Source organism: Cavia porcellus, unplaced genomic scaffold, assembly GCF_034190915.1.
Source record: "Cavia porcellus strain 051 isolate PalLab524CR breed Dunkin Hartley unplaced genomic scaffold, mCavPor4.1 scaffold_49, whole genome shotgun sequence".
In the NCBI taxonomy this organism is placed as follows: Eukaryota; Metazoa; Chordata; class Mammalia; order Rodentia; family Caviidae; genus Cavia; species Cavia porcellus.
In genome coordinates, this window is record NW_026947532.1 from 1,132,982 (window position 1) to 1,146,820 (window position 13,839).

General features: G+C 50.2%; 1 protein-coding gene across 2 annotated transcripts; it reads right to left on the reverse strand.

Moving 5' to 3' along the window:
* Window positions 1–4,519: 4,519 nt before the first annotated feature.
* Window positions 4,520–11,927, reverse strand: LOC101788254 (solute carrier family 2, facilitated glucose transporter member 8-like). Of its 2 annotated transcripts, none has more exons than XM_063244321.1 (4): window positions 11,704–11,927; window positions 10,745–10,888; window positions 10,482–10,590; window positions 4,520–8,134 (listed from the first exon to the last, which is right to left on the reverse strand). In XM_063244321.1, exons 1-4 carry the CDS (start codon window positions 11,845–11,847, stop codon window positions 8,103–8,105), a joined length of 429 nt encoding a protein of 142 aa, XP_063100391.1. In that variant the 5' UTR covers window positions 11,848–11,927; the 3' UTR covers window positions 4,520–8,102. The 2 variants fall into 2 exon arrangements, with proteins under 2 accessions (XP_063100391.1, XP_013011227.2); XM_013155773.2 differs by lacking the exon at window positions 4,520–8,134 and adding an exon at window positions 8,199–9,983 and having other exon boundaries at window positions 11,704–11,890.
* Window positions 11,928–13,839: the final 1,912 nt, after the last annotated feature.

Genomic DNA, 13,839 nt, shown 5'->3' on the forward strand with positions numbered 1-13,839 from the left:
CATCCCGGGCCACACCTGGGCAGCAGGAAAGCCCCATGGCCCCGAAGTCTGGCCACTGGCACGGAGGGTCCAGGAGGGTCCAAGTCATTTCCTGCCCAGGGAGCCCAAGCGCTGCTCAAGAGGACAGCTGGGTGCCCTGAGGAGCCTCAGTTTCCCAGATCTAAAACAGGGCACCTCAGTTGCCACATGAGAGAGGTGTAGGGTAGCCGAGGTGATGCTGTCACATGGGCCCAGCCTCAGGGCCAGATGGGGTCCTGCTGGATGATCTCAGAGAAGACCCTTTTCCTTTCTAGGTTTATTGAGGTTTAATCATCCTCATTAGCCAGCTTATAGGGCCTCTGGGGAGCCGTCCCAGCAGAGGAGCTCTGTGGTCCCCGAGTTCCACAGGTGCCCTCTCCCCTGGACTTTGTGGTTGCAGGAGATTAGGGGGCATCCAAGAAGGGTTTGGCCAGGCAGCTATAGACTCATGGATACCTTCATTGTATCCACCTGTCCCACCAAGGGTGCAGGTCCAGCAGGCGCTGGTCTGGGCAGTGACATCAGTGTGGCCAGCTGGGGTGGGACAGCTCCAGGCTGAGGGCTGTGGGGTGCAGAGCGGGCTGGGTGTCCTGTCTCCCTGTGTGCCTTCCTCTGCAAAATGTGGAAGCTCTACTTTGTGGCTGCGTTGGTGATAGGACAAAGACCGTCCTTGCTTCCCTGGGCTCTGAGCAGGAGGAGCAGTGAGTGGGCTGCAGGCGCTAGGGGTCCCCCTGTTCAGAGCAGACCTTGGGAAGCATAGAGGGCCTGGGTGGAGCGGGAGGCTGGTCCCATCAGTAAGGTGCAGTCAGTCCTGACATTGGTTCCCGGTGTCCAAGGCAGGACCTTGGGCCTGGGGGAGGGGAGGGTTTGAGCCCCCTCTCTGTGCCTGCCCCTTCAGAAGTCACCTATCTAGGGTCCGCACAGGGCCCCAGCAGTCCCCATACTAGAGCCACAGCGCCCTCCAACTCCCTCTGCGGTCCCTGGAGCCTCCGCCAGGCCCCCACCCCAGGGACCCAAACCCACCAGCAGGATCCTGCAAAGGCAGAGGCTGCACTCCACTGTCCTGAGGCGTGACAGAGAGCCCAGGCTCCCTGCCCTGCCTCAGCTTCACAGAGTTGCCCATCCCTGGATCACCTCCCCAAGGACCCAGAGGCTGTGGCAATGGCCCCGCACTGGCCCTAGCCTGAGGCCCACTGCACACCTGTCTCTCCATCCCTGACCCCTACCCTGGCCCTGAGGCCCCTGGGGCTGGGCAGGGACAGATGGGGATGGGACCTTGGCCAAGGCCCAGCTTTCTTCTGAGCAAACAGCTCCTGCCAACCATATGCTGCAGCTCTGATTTGTGTGGCCCAGTGGACGGCTGAGGTCACCTGCTGCACCCCACCCACCACCCTGACATCACGGTCACCCTGCACCCTCCCAGCATCCCAGAACCCTGCGCTGGGCCCTCCCACGGCTGGGCTGCCCAGCCCCAGCCACCATGCCGGGATTCCAGCTCCATCCCAGAGGCTGACGAGAGAGCCCCACCTTGCCCCGCAGTGCCACAGACCTGGCGCCCCCAGCGGCAAATGCAACCACCTTGGGGCTTCCTCTCCAGGGCAGGGCCCTCATCCTGCCCTCCGCAGCCTAGCTCCTGGGCCTCAGCCAAGGCCACAGAGGGACCCCAGGCTGAAGGGAGCTGGGGGACCTGGGCTCCCGATGCACCCAGCAAAGCGCCTGCTCCTGCCCGGTCCCCACCCCCCTCCCATGGCTTCCTACGATCCCTCCTCGCCTCCTAGCCATGGTCCCCGTCCCCTTCCACTTCCTCTTGCCCTGGCAGGCGCCTGGTCTCCAAGTGCCTGGCGCCCCCTGGTGGCCACGAACACACGGCGGGGCCGGAGGGGTTACTACGGGGGCGGAGCCAGCAGAGGGAAAAGGCGGGGCCGTGGGACGGCGGGATCCTCAAAGGAGTGGGTCCTGCACACAGTTGTCCGCGTTGCCGCTTCTGGGGCTGCACCGCCCCCCGGTGGCCACATGCGGCGCTGCCTGAGGCAGCCACCTTCTGTCACTGCCCCCGGCCACGCAGGCCCGCTCAGGATCCGAGCCCTGGGTGAGGGTGGCAGTGTGAGCTCATCGCCATAAACCCAGAGCCGTCTCAGCTTTGGATTTCTGGCCTGGAAACCCTGGGCCAGCCCACCCTAAGCAGTAGGAAGCAAGACCCAGGACCCCCACGCAGAGAGGGCTGGGCAGAAGCCAGGACCAGTCATGCTGGGGATCCAGACCCAGGCATGTAAAGCTGCCCCGCCAAGCCGAACAAAACAGGAAAACTAATGGGATATGAGTAGATGCAGCCGGGTGTGATGACGCACTCCTGTAATCCCAGCACTTGGGAGGCTGAGGCAGGAGGATCCTCGCAAGTTCAAGACCAACCTGGGCTACAAAGTGAGCCCAAGGCTAGCCTGACCTGCATAGCGAGACCATCTCAAAAAGAAAAAACAGAGTGGATGTAAATGAAGTAGAGGTGGACAAACAGTAGAGAGAGATCAATGGAACCAAAAACTGGTTATCTGAGGAAATCTATGCACCCCGATAGATTTCCAGTTGGGGATGAACAAAGAAAAGGAAGAGGGGGGAAAGCATACATCATCCATGTCAGGACAGAGAGAAGGGGTGCCATCATGTACAGCTCAGACAAAGAGACTCAGGAGACTGAGGCAGGAAGATCCTGAGTCTGAGGTCCACCTAGGCTGCATGGGGAGTTCAGGGCCAACCTGGACCACGTGACAAGACCTTGCCTCAAAAAACGAAAAAAAAACCACAAGAATGAAAGAGCATTATTAATGCAATAGCAATAACAACAAAACCACCCTGAAACCAAGATGAAAAGGAAGAGTCGCTGAAAGACCCTGCTGTTAGTGGCAACCACAGCCCTTGCAGCCCTTGAGGGCAGTCTTGCCCAGGTAGCTTCACTGGGTCATGGAGACCCGAGACTACAGCCAGATGGGATGGCATAGGAGGCCCAGGCGCTGACCTGGCACTGAGTGAGTGTCCCCAAGCCACGTGCTGAAGCTCTGGTCTCCAGGGTGGCCTGGAGGAGGTCACAGGTCCCTGGGGCATTGGCTTCGGGGGCACCTTGGGTCCCTGGCCCCCCTCTCTTTTCTTCCCATTGAGGTGAGGTTCTCTACACCTCCTGCCCTAGCCATGGGTGGGGTTACTTGAGCACCCTAAATTGTCTTGGTAATTGCTGGGGTGTTCTACTGTAGTTACAGAAATCTAATACAGCTGCTGAGAAACACAGACCTGAACGTCCTTAACAACACATCAGGGAATCTGGTCCATTAATATATAAAGAGAAGACTTCCAGGAGAACATGGAGGATAGATAACAGCAGCTATAGAGGCTCTCTGAGATAACCAGCTTAGAATCCAGGAATGGTGCAGTGTGAGGAGTTCTAAGCAAGGGGAGATATACTCTGCCGACCCAGGAACCAACTAAGCTGAGAGAAACCAACTGGAAATGCAGTCCCAATGCTATGACCAGAACAGGTATCTCAGCGCCGAATCTCAGCGCCAAAGCTGGAACCCATGCCTCTGGAAACCACAATTTGAATTTCCTGCTGCCACTGCTGCATCTGAATCGGCACAGCAAGGATAGAGACGCGAAAGCTCTGAGAGTGGGAATCAGCGAACCGAATTGAGAGTGGAACTGGTGGGGAGCCCTGCATCAACCTGTGGTGAGTGAGAGGAACGGGGACCCTTCCATAGACTAGGTGGCTCCAACAGAGGACATTCTGGGACTGGGCAGACTAGCTGGAACAGGATGCTGCAGTGACTTTATTCGCATATTCCCCTCTCAAGCAGGATTGGTGGGGAGCATCCGACCTGGGTGAAGCCACGGACTAAGACCCAGTAGGCTAGCCCAAACCAGGTCCCACCCCTGGCAGTGAAGCCTTTAGTAGGTTGACCTGGAGGGGCAGGCCCAACATATGCTGCCCTGGTCTGTGTCTCCCTAGTGCAGTGGGCGGCAACACCTAGCTGGCACAATTCAAACAAACTGTAACCCACAAAGAAAGAAACTGTGCCTCCTATATACGCCTGTATAGAAGGAACGAAAAATATGAGAAGAGGAGGCAACAAGAAAGGGTCCTAGGTCCCCAGTCCTGAGAACACTGATCCAGGAAAGGTAAATGCAAAGGAGAATGAGGACAGAAAACATGCAATATCAGACACGGCAGCAATAGACATAAAGCCATATCTCTGCAGCCTCATAGACAAATTCAAAAGTGAAGTATTTAAAGAAATAAAGCAAGATATAAGTAGAATAGTTAGAGAAATGCTAATCACCGCCCAAGAAAAAACAGTTGGTGGAATGAAAGAAGAGAAAAAAAGGGGAGAATTGTTTGATGGAGAAAATGGAGAAAACATAGAATACGTGAAGCAGATTCAAAGAGATTACCAGGAAAATAAAAACTCTATTGAAAGCTGGCATAACAGCTTGAAAGAAACTAAGGATAGATTATCTGTTTTTTTAAAATTTTTTTAATTTTATTTAAGGAGAAAAGAAAAAAAAGCAGAGAAAGGGTACAAGTTATACAGATTTACAGAAAAAAAATAAACAGTAGGAAATCATTAGTTAATGGATTACATATTGTCATCTTAGAAATAATTGTTCAAGTCACAAAATTAAAGCTTGTAAAGTGGACATTCCAACAATGATACTGCAAACAGTTCTGTTCAATGATCCAATAAAACTCTGTGATATCATTTTCTATCTTATACACTTAAATATACATGCAGTTATATAGTTTAGAGCACTTTCTTTTCCTCTCTTTTGTACAATGACTATTACACATTTTGGGTTTCATTGCTCCCACGGTTCTTATTACTTTTTTGGAAGAGAGTAAAACCAAATGTGACATAACAGAATAGAATCGGTCAAGTCAAAAGGGTGGACATAATAGATAATGTAAAAACATAATACAAGGTGATCAACAATGGTTACCATAATGCCTCCCGCTATCTCTAATAGAATTGCCTATATCATTAGTTATAATACGATTGAACAAAACAGTAAAGAATAAAACCAACAAAACCAAAGCATTGGAGACATTGTAGGTCTTCAAAAGTAGATAAAAGTCAACGAGAATGGGCGTTATAATGAATCTCATTATCTTCACAGCTGTTGCTTAAACTTTCAAACCTGATACTATCCAGCAAAACAGAATAGGGGAACATCAGTCAAAAACAAGATGGTGAGAGTAATACAGGGCTTTAAATTGAGATAATGGAAAGTCAAAGTGGGTTACTATAATATATCCTGCTATTTTTTTCCTTTAATTAAAAGGATAAAAATAAAAAAGTAAATAATAAAAAAAGGAGATTGACATAAAAGAGGGCATAACAGCGAAACAGTGCAAATCAAAACATAACCATTTAAGCAGAATAGTGTTTCACCACCAGATAATCCTGACCTAAAAGTAGTTACCATATTGTCTCTTTCCTTGAAATCCTTGAGTACAACTTCATATACTGTAGCATTAAGTATATCAAAACAATGTAAAACCATTTAAGAGATTGACAGCATTACAGAGTATTTAGAATCAACTAACAGAAAATGAACAATGGTTTCTGTATAATCTCCTTGTCTTTAAAAGGTTTTTGCTTATACTATCGTACATAATAAAATCCAATAAGATACAACCTATTTAGACCATTGGAGACAGAAGAACAAAAGCTAGATGAGACTTCAAAACAAGATGATACTAAATCAGTTTTACCTATTAAGATGTCATTTTCTCCAAATTAGTTGCTCCTATCATCCAATCTTCTCTGTCTCATTTCTGTTGAGCTCTTTTTCTGTCAGTGGCTATCAGTTTGTCTTCTTCATTTTGTTCTCTGCTCCATTCATTGTGGCCTCCCCGCCACTATTTCTGGATTCTTTGTATTTTTCTTTTTTTAGAATATCCTGCAAAACTTTCTGTAGAGTTGAATTGGTGGTTGCAAATTCCCCCAGTTCCTCTTTATCCTGGAAGCACCTTGTTTTTCCATCAATTTCCAGGGACAGTTGTGCAGGATATCTCAATCTTGGCTGGAGGTTATTATCTTTCAAAGCTTGAATTATTTCCCCCCACGCTCTTCGTGATTTGATGGTTTGTGCAGAGAAATCTGCTGTAATTCTGATGGGTGTTCCCTTGTAAGTGGTCTGTTTCTTGTCTCTGACAGCTTTTAATATTCTGTTCTTGTATTGAATTTCTGGAATTTTTATTATTATATGCCTGGGTGTTGCTCTGTTTGGGTTGTAGGTAGCTGGGGTCCTGTATGCCTCATACATCTGAGTATCTTTACCTTTTGCTAAATTAGGAAAATTCTCCTGGATTATTTCTGTGAGTAGCTTTTGTAGTTCACTTGTTTATGTCCCTACTTCTTCTTTTATGTTCAAGCTTTGAAAGATAATAACCTCCAGCCAAGATTGAGATATCCTGCACAACTGTCCCTAGAAACTAATGGAGAAACAAGGTGCTTCCAGGATAAAGAGGAACTAGAGAAATTTGCAACCACCAATTCAACTCTACAGAGAATACTGCAGGATAATCTCAAAAAGAAAAATACCAAGATTCCAGAAACAGTGGCAGAGCGGCCACCATGAATGGAGCAGAAAGTGAAATGAAGAAGACAAACTGACAACTAATGACAGAAAAAGAGCTCAACAAAAATGAGGCAGAGAAGGTTGGATGGTATGAACAGCTATTTTGAAGAAAACAAGACATCATAATAGCTATTGCTGATTTAAATCATCTTGTTCTGAAGTCCCATCAAGCTTTTGTTCTTGTGTCTCCATTGGTCTTAACATGTTGTATTTTATTGGATTTCATTATATGTGATGATATCAACAAAAACTTTTATAGACAAGGAGATTATACAGAAACCATTGTTCATTTTCTGTTAGTTGGTTCTAAATACCCTGTAATACTGTCATTTTCTTGAATGGTTTTACATTGTCTTGATATGTTTGATGCTACAGTATATGAAGTTATACTCAAAGATTTCAAGGAAAGAGACACTATGGTAACTACTTTTATGTCAGGATATCTTATGGTGCAACACTATTTTGCTTAAATGGTTATGTTCTGGCCTATATTGTTTTGTTGTTATGTCCTGTTTTATCTCAATCTCCTTTTTTATTATTTACTTTTTTATTTTTATCTTTTTAATTAAGAAAAAATAAATAAAATAGCAAGATATATTATAGTAACCCACTTTGATTTCCTATTAGCTTGATTTGAAACCCTGTATTGCTCTCACCATCTTGTTTTGACTGATTTTCCTTCCATTCTGTTTTGCTTGATAGTACCAAGTTTGAGAGAATAGGGAAAAACTGTGAAGACAATAAGATTCACTATGACGCCCATTCTGGTTTGATTATTATCTTCTTTTGAAGTCCTGTAATGTCTCCAATGTTTTGGTTTTATTGGTTTTGTTCTTTGGTGTTTTGTTCAATTTTATTATAACTGATGATATAGGCAATTCTTTTTAAGATAGCAAGAGGCATTATGGTAACCATTGTTGATCACCTTGTATTCTGTTTTTACATTATGTACTATGTCCATCCTTTTGATTTGACTGACTCTGTTTTGTTATGTCACATTTGGTTTTATTCTTTTCAAAAAAAAGTAATAAGAACTGTGGGAGTAATAAAACCCAAAATGTGTAATTGTCATTGTAAAAAATAGAGGAAAAGAAAGTGCTCTAAAGTATATAACTATATGTATATTTAAGTGTATAAGATAGATAACCATATTACTGAGTTTTGTTGGATCATTGAACAGAACTGTTTGCAGTCTCACTGTTTGAAAGCCCACTTTATATGCTTTAATTTTGTAACTTGAACAACTATTTCTAAGATGACAATATGTGATCTATTAACTAGTGATTTCCTACTGTTTATTTTTTCTGAAAAATTTATACCTTTTTTTTCCTCCTTAAATAAAATTTAAAAAAAATATATATATATATATATAGAACTAGTGTCCAGGGGACTGTCTGGGGGACTGCAGTTGTCCCAGGAGTGCAAGGTCAGTCTGCTGTTCCGAGATCAGGGATGGAGTACTACTCTGCCACGAAGAATGATAAGGAGTCACCTGTGGGAAAATGGATGCACCTTCAGGCCGTAATGTTTAGGGAAACAAATCAGATGCATGAGCTTGGATATCACATGGTTTCTCTTATATGAGAAACTCAAAGTGTAAATAAAGAGCAAAATACAAGATCGATCTTAGGAAACAGGGAGACGAATCTTCCTCAAAGGGGAGGGGGATCAAGAGATGGAGGGGGAGAAGAGGGAGGGGAAGGACCAGTTCCCCACGATGAGCATAATCAATTCATATTACAAACCGGTACCAACAAAAAGAAAATAATGTCGGATGTGCAGTTACCATAGCAACAGAATAAAAACGAAGCCTGTGATCGGTCCACAGACAGCAAAGGCTTCGGAGGATGCTCACCACTTGTTACTAAGCAGAACCTCAGAGATGAGGCACAGGGCAGGTTGCGACCCTGAGTGAGACCAGCTGTGCAGGGCTGCGCTGATGCCCACTGCGTGGGGGCTCCCAGGTTGGGGCACGGCAAGGACACCACCCTCACTGTCCCCTCCCCAGCACTGGGCAGGAGGTCCCGCTGGTGCAAAGTGGCTGGACAAGGAAGAGGGGAGAAGCTTCACTGAAGGAGACCCCATCTCACACGCCTGGAATCCCAGCGTTCAGGAGGCTGAGGCAGGAGGATCACAGCAAGTTTCAGGCCAGCCTGATATACAGTGAGTTCAACTCCAGCCTGAGCTATGTAGTGCAAACCTGTCTGAAGATAAATATGTACATATGGACATCCATCCTACAGTAGTAGCTAAATTAATTTAGCAAGGCTAAGGGGCAAGGGGCTGATGTATAAAACTCAGTGGAATTTTTCTAGGTCAGTGAAACAGAAACGTAAAACAGTAACTACAACATCAGGATATCAAGTGCCCAGGAATCAAACTACAGAAAAAATACACAAGACTTTCAAACTAAAAGCCAGAAAAGCAGGCCTGACAAGTGGAGGAAGCCTGTGTCATCGGTGAGGCTGACTGATGGTGGACCTGAAGCCTCCATGTTTCCAAAAGTGTGTGCAGATTCCTTGCGGTTCCCATCACACTTCCCCCTGGCTTTGAAAATACTCATGGGGAGAATCCTGACAAGAAAGGCCCAGCATTGGCAGAGCAGCCTTGATAATTTGGACAGAGCTGTGGTCATCGAGACTGAGGGCCACAGGCAGAAGGGACAAAGCGGCTGGAGGCTGGATGAGAGGACAGGTCCAGTTTTTTCGTTTTTCTGGGGTTTTTTTTGGTACTGGGATTGAACTCACCATCTGGTAGCCACCAGGCAGGTGCTTGTGCCACTGAGTTAAATGCTCAGCCCTTGTGTTTGTCTTTTTGAGCTGGGTCTAACTATGCAGATCAGGCTGGCCTTGGGCTCACTTTGTAGCCCAGGCTGGTCTCGAACTTGCAGTGATCCTCCTGCCTCAGTGCTGGGGTTACAGGTGTGGGCCACCATGCCTTGGTGTTTAGGGGTGTTTAGAGGATTTGCTGTGCTATGTCCTACAACCCGCATGATGAGCCACCCGCCCACAGTGTGTGAGGCTCCTCATTCATCTGCACCCCAAGGCCACTTGCTTTCCCTTCTCTTCGGGCTTCCAATCTGTGGCTCCTGGTGCCGTGACGTGAGTGTCACCTTGCCAGGTGCTGGGCACCAGGTACTGGGTGCCTCTGTGTCCTCGGCCCAGAGGTCGTTGGTGATGCGCACACGCTGCCCACAGCCAGCCAGGCCAGCCCCACGCCAGCATACATGGGCTCAGCGGAGACAGAGGCTGAGAGGTTCACATGGGAGGAGTTGCCGGAGCCACTCTGGGTCAGCTTGAAGTAGGTGCCGAAGGCGCTGGTGCTGAACACCATGACCATGCCTGCAGATGGGCAGGGGCCCCACAGCGAAGCCTGGGCACCTCAGAGGGGCAGGCCTGGCTCCCTAAGCACGGTTGGCTGGGTGTCCTGGCACTGTGGCTTGGGATCCCTGACTGGGCCTTGACTGCCTGGGGGGACACTTCCAAGCGGCCTCTCTTCCTACCCCAGCCTGACAGAGTAGGGGCAGTGAGTCTGCCCTGCCTCACAGCAACCAGGCTGAGGCTCATATGAGCCACACCTCAGTCCTAAGACAGCTGCTGCCATTCGCCCCACTACACAGAGTGGGAAACTGAGGCTCAGAGAAGGCACTCACCAAAGAGGAACACGTGGTCTGATTCACTCCACCCCCACTTCCTCAGCTCTGTCTTCTGATGTGAGCGGCAGCCCTGATGGCCCTTCTTGCAGGTTCCCTGGCCCTAAGCAATGTCTGGCTATATCTGTGGGCCTTGGTGGCCTCTGGCGTGTGATACCCCGTGCAGGGCTGAGCCCTGGAGTCTCACCTGACAGGATCAGGAGCAGCCTCCGCCCTGCTCGATCCATGATGAGGGCTGCGATGCCCGTGAACAGCACTTGGATGGCACCCACAATGACCGAGGCCAGGTTGCTGTTCTGGGGGGACACAGGGGTGGGGCTGCTCAGGGGGCCACCCAGAGGTGACTCTTGCATTCCCTGCTCCTGTGCTGGGTGACGAGGCCCTGGGCTCCAGGAGGTGGCACCACCCATGTGGACTCTGCATGAGGCAGGCTGGGCTGAGGCCTCTTACCTTGAACTTGGCCTCCTCGAAGATGGTTTCTGTGTAGAACATGATAGCGTTGATCCCGGACAGCTGCTGGAAGGCCATCAGTGAAATGCCAATGATGAAGGGCTTGTAGATGCCTGGGTGCCTCAGCAGGGTCAGCTGGAAGCCCTGCTCCCAGGGAGATGAGGGGCATGGCTGTCAGTGTCTCTCCACCCCGACCCCTTTCTGAGCTACTCTCCTAAAGCTCAGAGGCAGCCTTGGCATCCAGTCCCTGCCCACCTCAGTCTCAGGTGTGCAGAGGAGCCCTGTGCACAAGGTGAGACTCTTTGCTTCCCCCGCAGACAGGTTCCCTGAAGACTTTGGCAAAGAACATTCTATTCTCTGAGGCCTGGTCCCCTTCAACACACCCAGTGCTCACCTTGGATCAGGCCCTGGCTAGGTCCCTCCCACAGGCTCTGGTCCACATCATGGCACCACCACTGGTGGGTGCCAGACCCCAGCGAGCAGAACAAACCAAGGCCCCACAGAGCCAGGGAGTGCAGTCTGACTCCACAATCTCTTTTTTGTTTTTCTTTTTTTTTTTTTTTTTTTGAGAGAAGTTCTCACTTCTCTCAAAAAGTAGTTCATAGGTCAGGCTGGCCTCAAACTCAAGGTGATCTCCTTGTCTCAGCCTCCTGAGTGCTGACAGTATGGGTGCCACACCTGCTCCACCATCCAGATGTAACCTCCCGTCCTACCCTGGTTAAGTCTCAGGTCCTCTATGCTGCATTTGTATGGCCCCTGTCCAGGGTGGGCTTTCTCTTCCCGGGACAGCAGGAATTGAGGTGCAGGCTTTCCCGGTGACCTCTGAGGCTAGGGGGGCTCCAGCCAGCTTCTGCCTGTCCCGACAGCACAGCACAGGTGCGCTGGCTATGAGATCAGGCCATACCACCCGGCCCTGCCCCATCTCTCCTGGGCCCCAGCTGCAGCTCCCAGGCCCTTACCTGGTACTCGGCCCCAATGGGAGGCTCTTCCCAGTCTGCTTCGGAGCCCCACAGGAAGCACATGGCGCTCCTGGCCTCCAGGAGCTTGTGCTGAGACAGGAGGAAGCGTGGCGTCTCAGGCATGCACCACATGAGCAGCAGCATGAGGGTCGGGGGCCCGCAGCCCAGCACCGCCAGCCAGTGCCACTCCAGTTTCTGTTATGAAACTCCGTGTCACACAGCTGAGTTTCTGAGTCAACTGGACTGGGCCATGTTGGGAGCAGAATCCGGCCCACGCGTCACTGGGATAATGGATGGTCACAGAGGGGAGGGGTGGAGAGAGGGAGGCCAGGCTGGGTGGGGACAGAGCGGGGAGTGGCCCTGGCTCTGTCCCCTCCACATACTGAAGGCTCTGGCTGGGTCCTGCTCTGGGCAGCAGCAAATCCCCAACGCAGTCTCAAAAAGATCAGATTGTTTCTGGATAGGAGCTTCGAGCTGCCCATGGGGCTGCCCTCTTCTAATCAGGACCCAGCAGCCCCTTGGAGTGCGTGGGCAAGTGGCCTAGTGTGTGCACAGCTGTGCTCACAGCAGCATCGCTCACACCAGCCCACAGGATCAGAAATTCATCACCAGGCAGGGGATGAGCAAACAGTGGTACACACACTTGCACACACACACACACGTACACACACAGCACTGTCAGCCTGGACAACAAAGGGAGACCTGAGGTTCACACACCGAGCTGCTCAGAACTGCGAGTTTCTGGTTCTGCGGTCGAGGGGTAACTTCCTGTGCCAGCTGGACTACTTCCTGTCGACTGAGCTGGGCCAGGGGTTTCGAGGATTCCACTCATGAATTGCTCTGGGACGTCTGTGTGTGTGCCTTGGGTGAGGTTGACAAGGGAGTGAGAATATGGTGGCTGCAGGGCTGGTGGGCTTCCCTCTGTAGGCGGGCTCCGTCTAATTAGCCAAAGAACAGAACAGGACAAAAAGCACTTGCAGAACACAGCCTGGGCCCTGTACCCAGCACTGTGGGGATTCTTTTTCTTTTTGTTTTTTCTCTCTTTCTTTTTTTTTTTTTTTTCTGGTACCAGGGGACCCAATTCATGACCTCGAGTTTGCAGGCAGGTGCTTATGCCACTGAGCTTAATCTCCTGGATTTAAAAAATATATATATTAAGCAAGGACACCAAGAGCAGGTCCCCAGATCTGCAGCTGCCACCTGGGGTCACCTCCTCCATAGACACTGAAGTGTACCCCTCAGGTGTTCACTCCACGCTGTTTCTCTGGCCCCTGAGTAGTGCGGGGAGGCCCCCTGGGCCATCAGAGTCCAGGGCCAGTCCAGGGTGCAGGAAAGATAGAGCCTGTGTCACAGCCACAGTGTCAGTTTTGTGCAGTGGAAAATGTCCAGGAGTCAGATGTGATGATGGCTCTCCAGGGTGCGAACCATCCACCCAGCAGCGGTCAGGCTAGGACATCTGTGTCCCTGAGCTGAGCTCACAGATGCCCAGCTGGGCTGAGCAGGTGGCTGGGGAGGGAGCACAACCACTGCCCGGGGCCAGAACCACCACACACCCAGCCCAGGGGCCGTGCTGAGAGCCAGGTCCCCACAGCTGCCCCACCCGCCCCCGTGGACAGATGGGTGCAGAAGAGATTGGGGAAGGAGCCCCAGGCAGGAGCTGGAGAAAGGTGACTTGATCTCCAGGAGCCAGGGCCTTGGTCTCCCGCCCTGGAGCAGCAGGACCCACCAGTGCTGATCAGCACCAACCTGCTTCCTCTGCGGCCGATGGAGCTGTCCCAGGTGTAGATCATGGGCACAGCAGGCTGCAGGGTGGCATGAGGGACAGGAAGGATGTTAAGCAGTGGCAGGGCCATGACTGGACAGGTCAGGCTGGCACAGCCATGGACCTTCGACACTGAACCTCCAGGTTCCTGTGAGATTTGCTTTTCTATTTTTTTTTTTTTCTCAATTTCAAAAGGAAGGTGTGCAGCGCCTCTGTGGAAAGATAGAACCCCACCCCCGCACCCCCAGAATCCCTCTCTGCCCTCTGTTGAGCCCTCAGCAACCATGGTCCCTGCAGTGTCCCATAGCTTCCTGCAAGGGAGCGCCCTCGCCCCCACTTGCTCCAAACACCGCACAAGCTCAGCGGATCCCGCG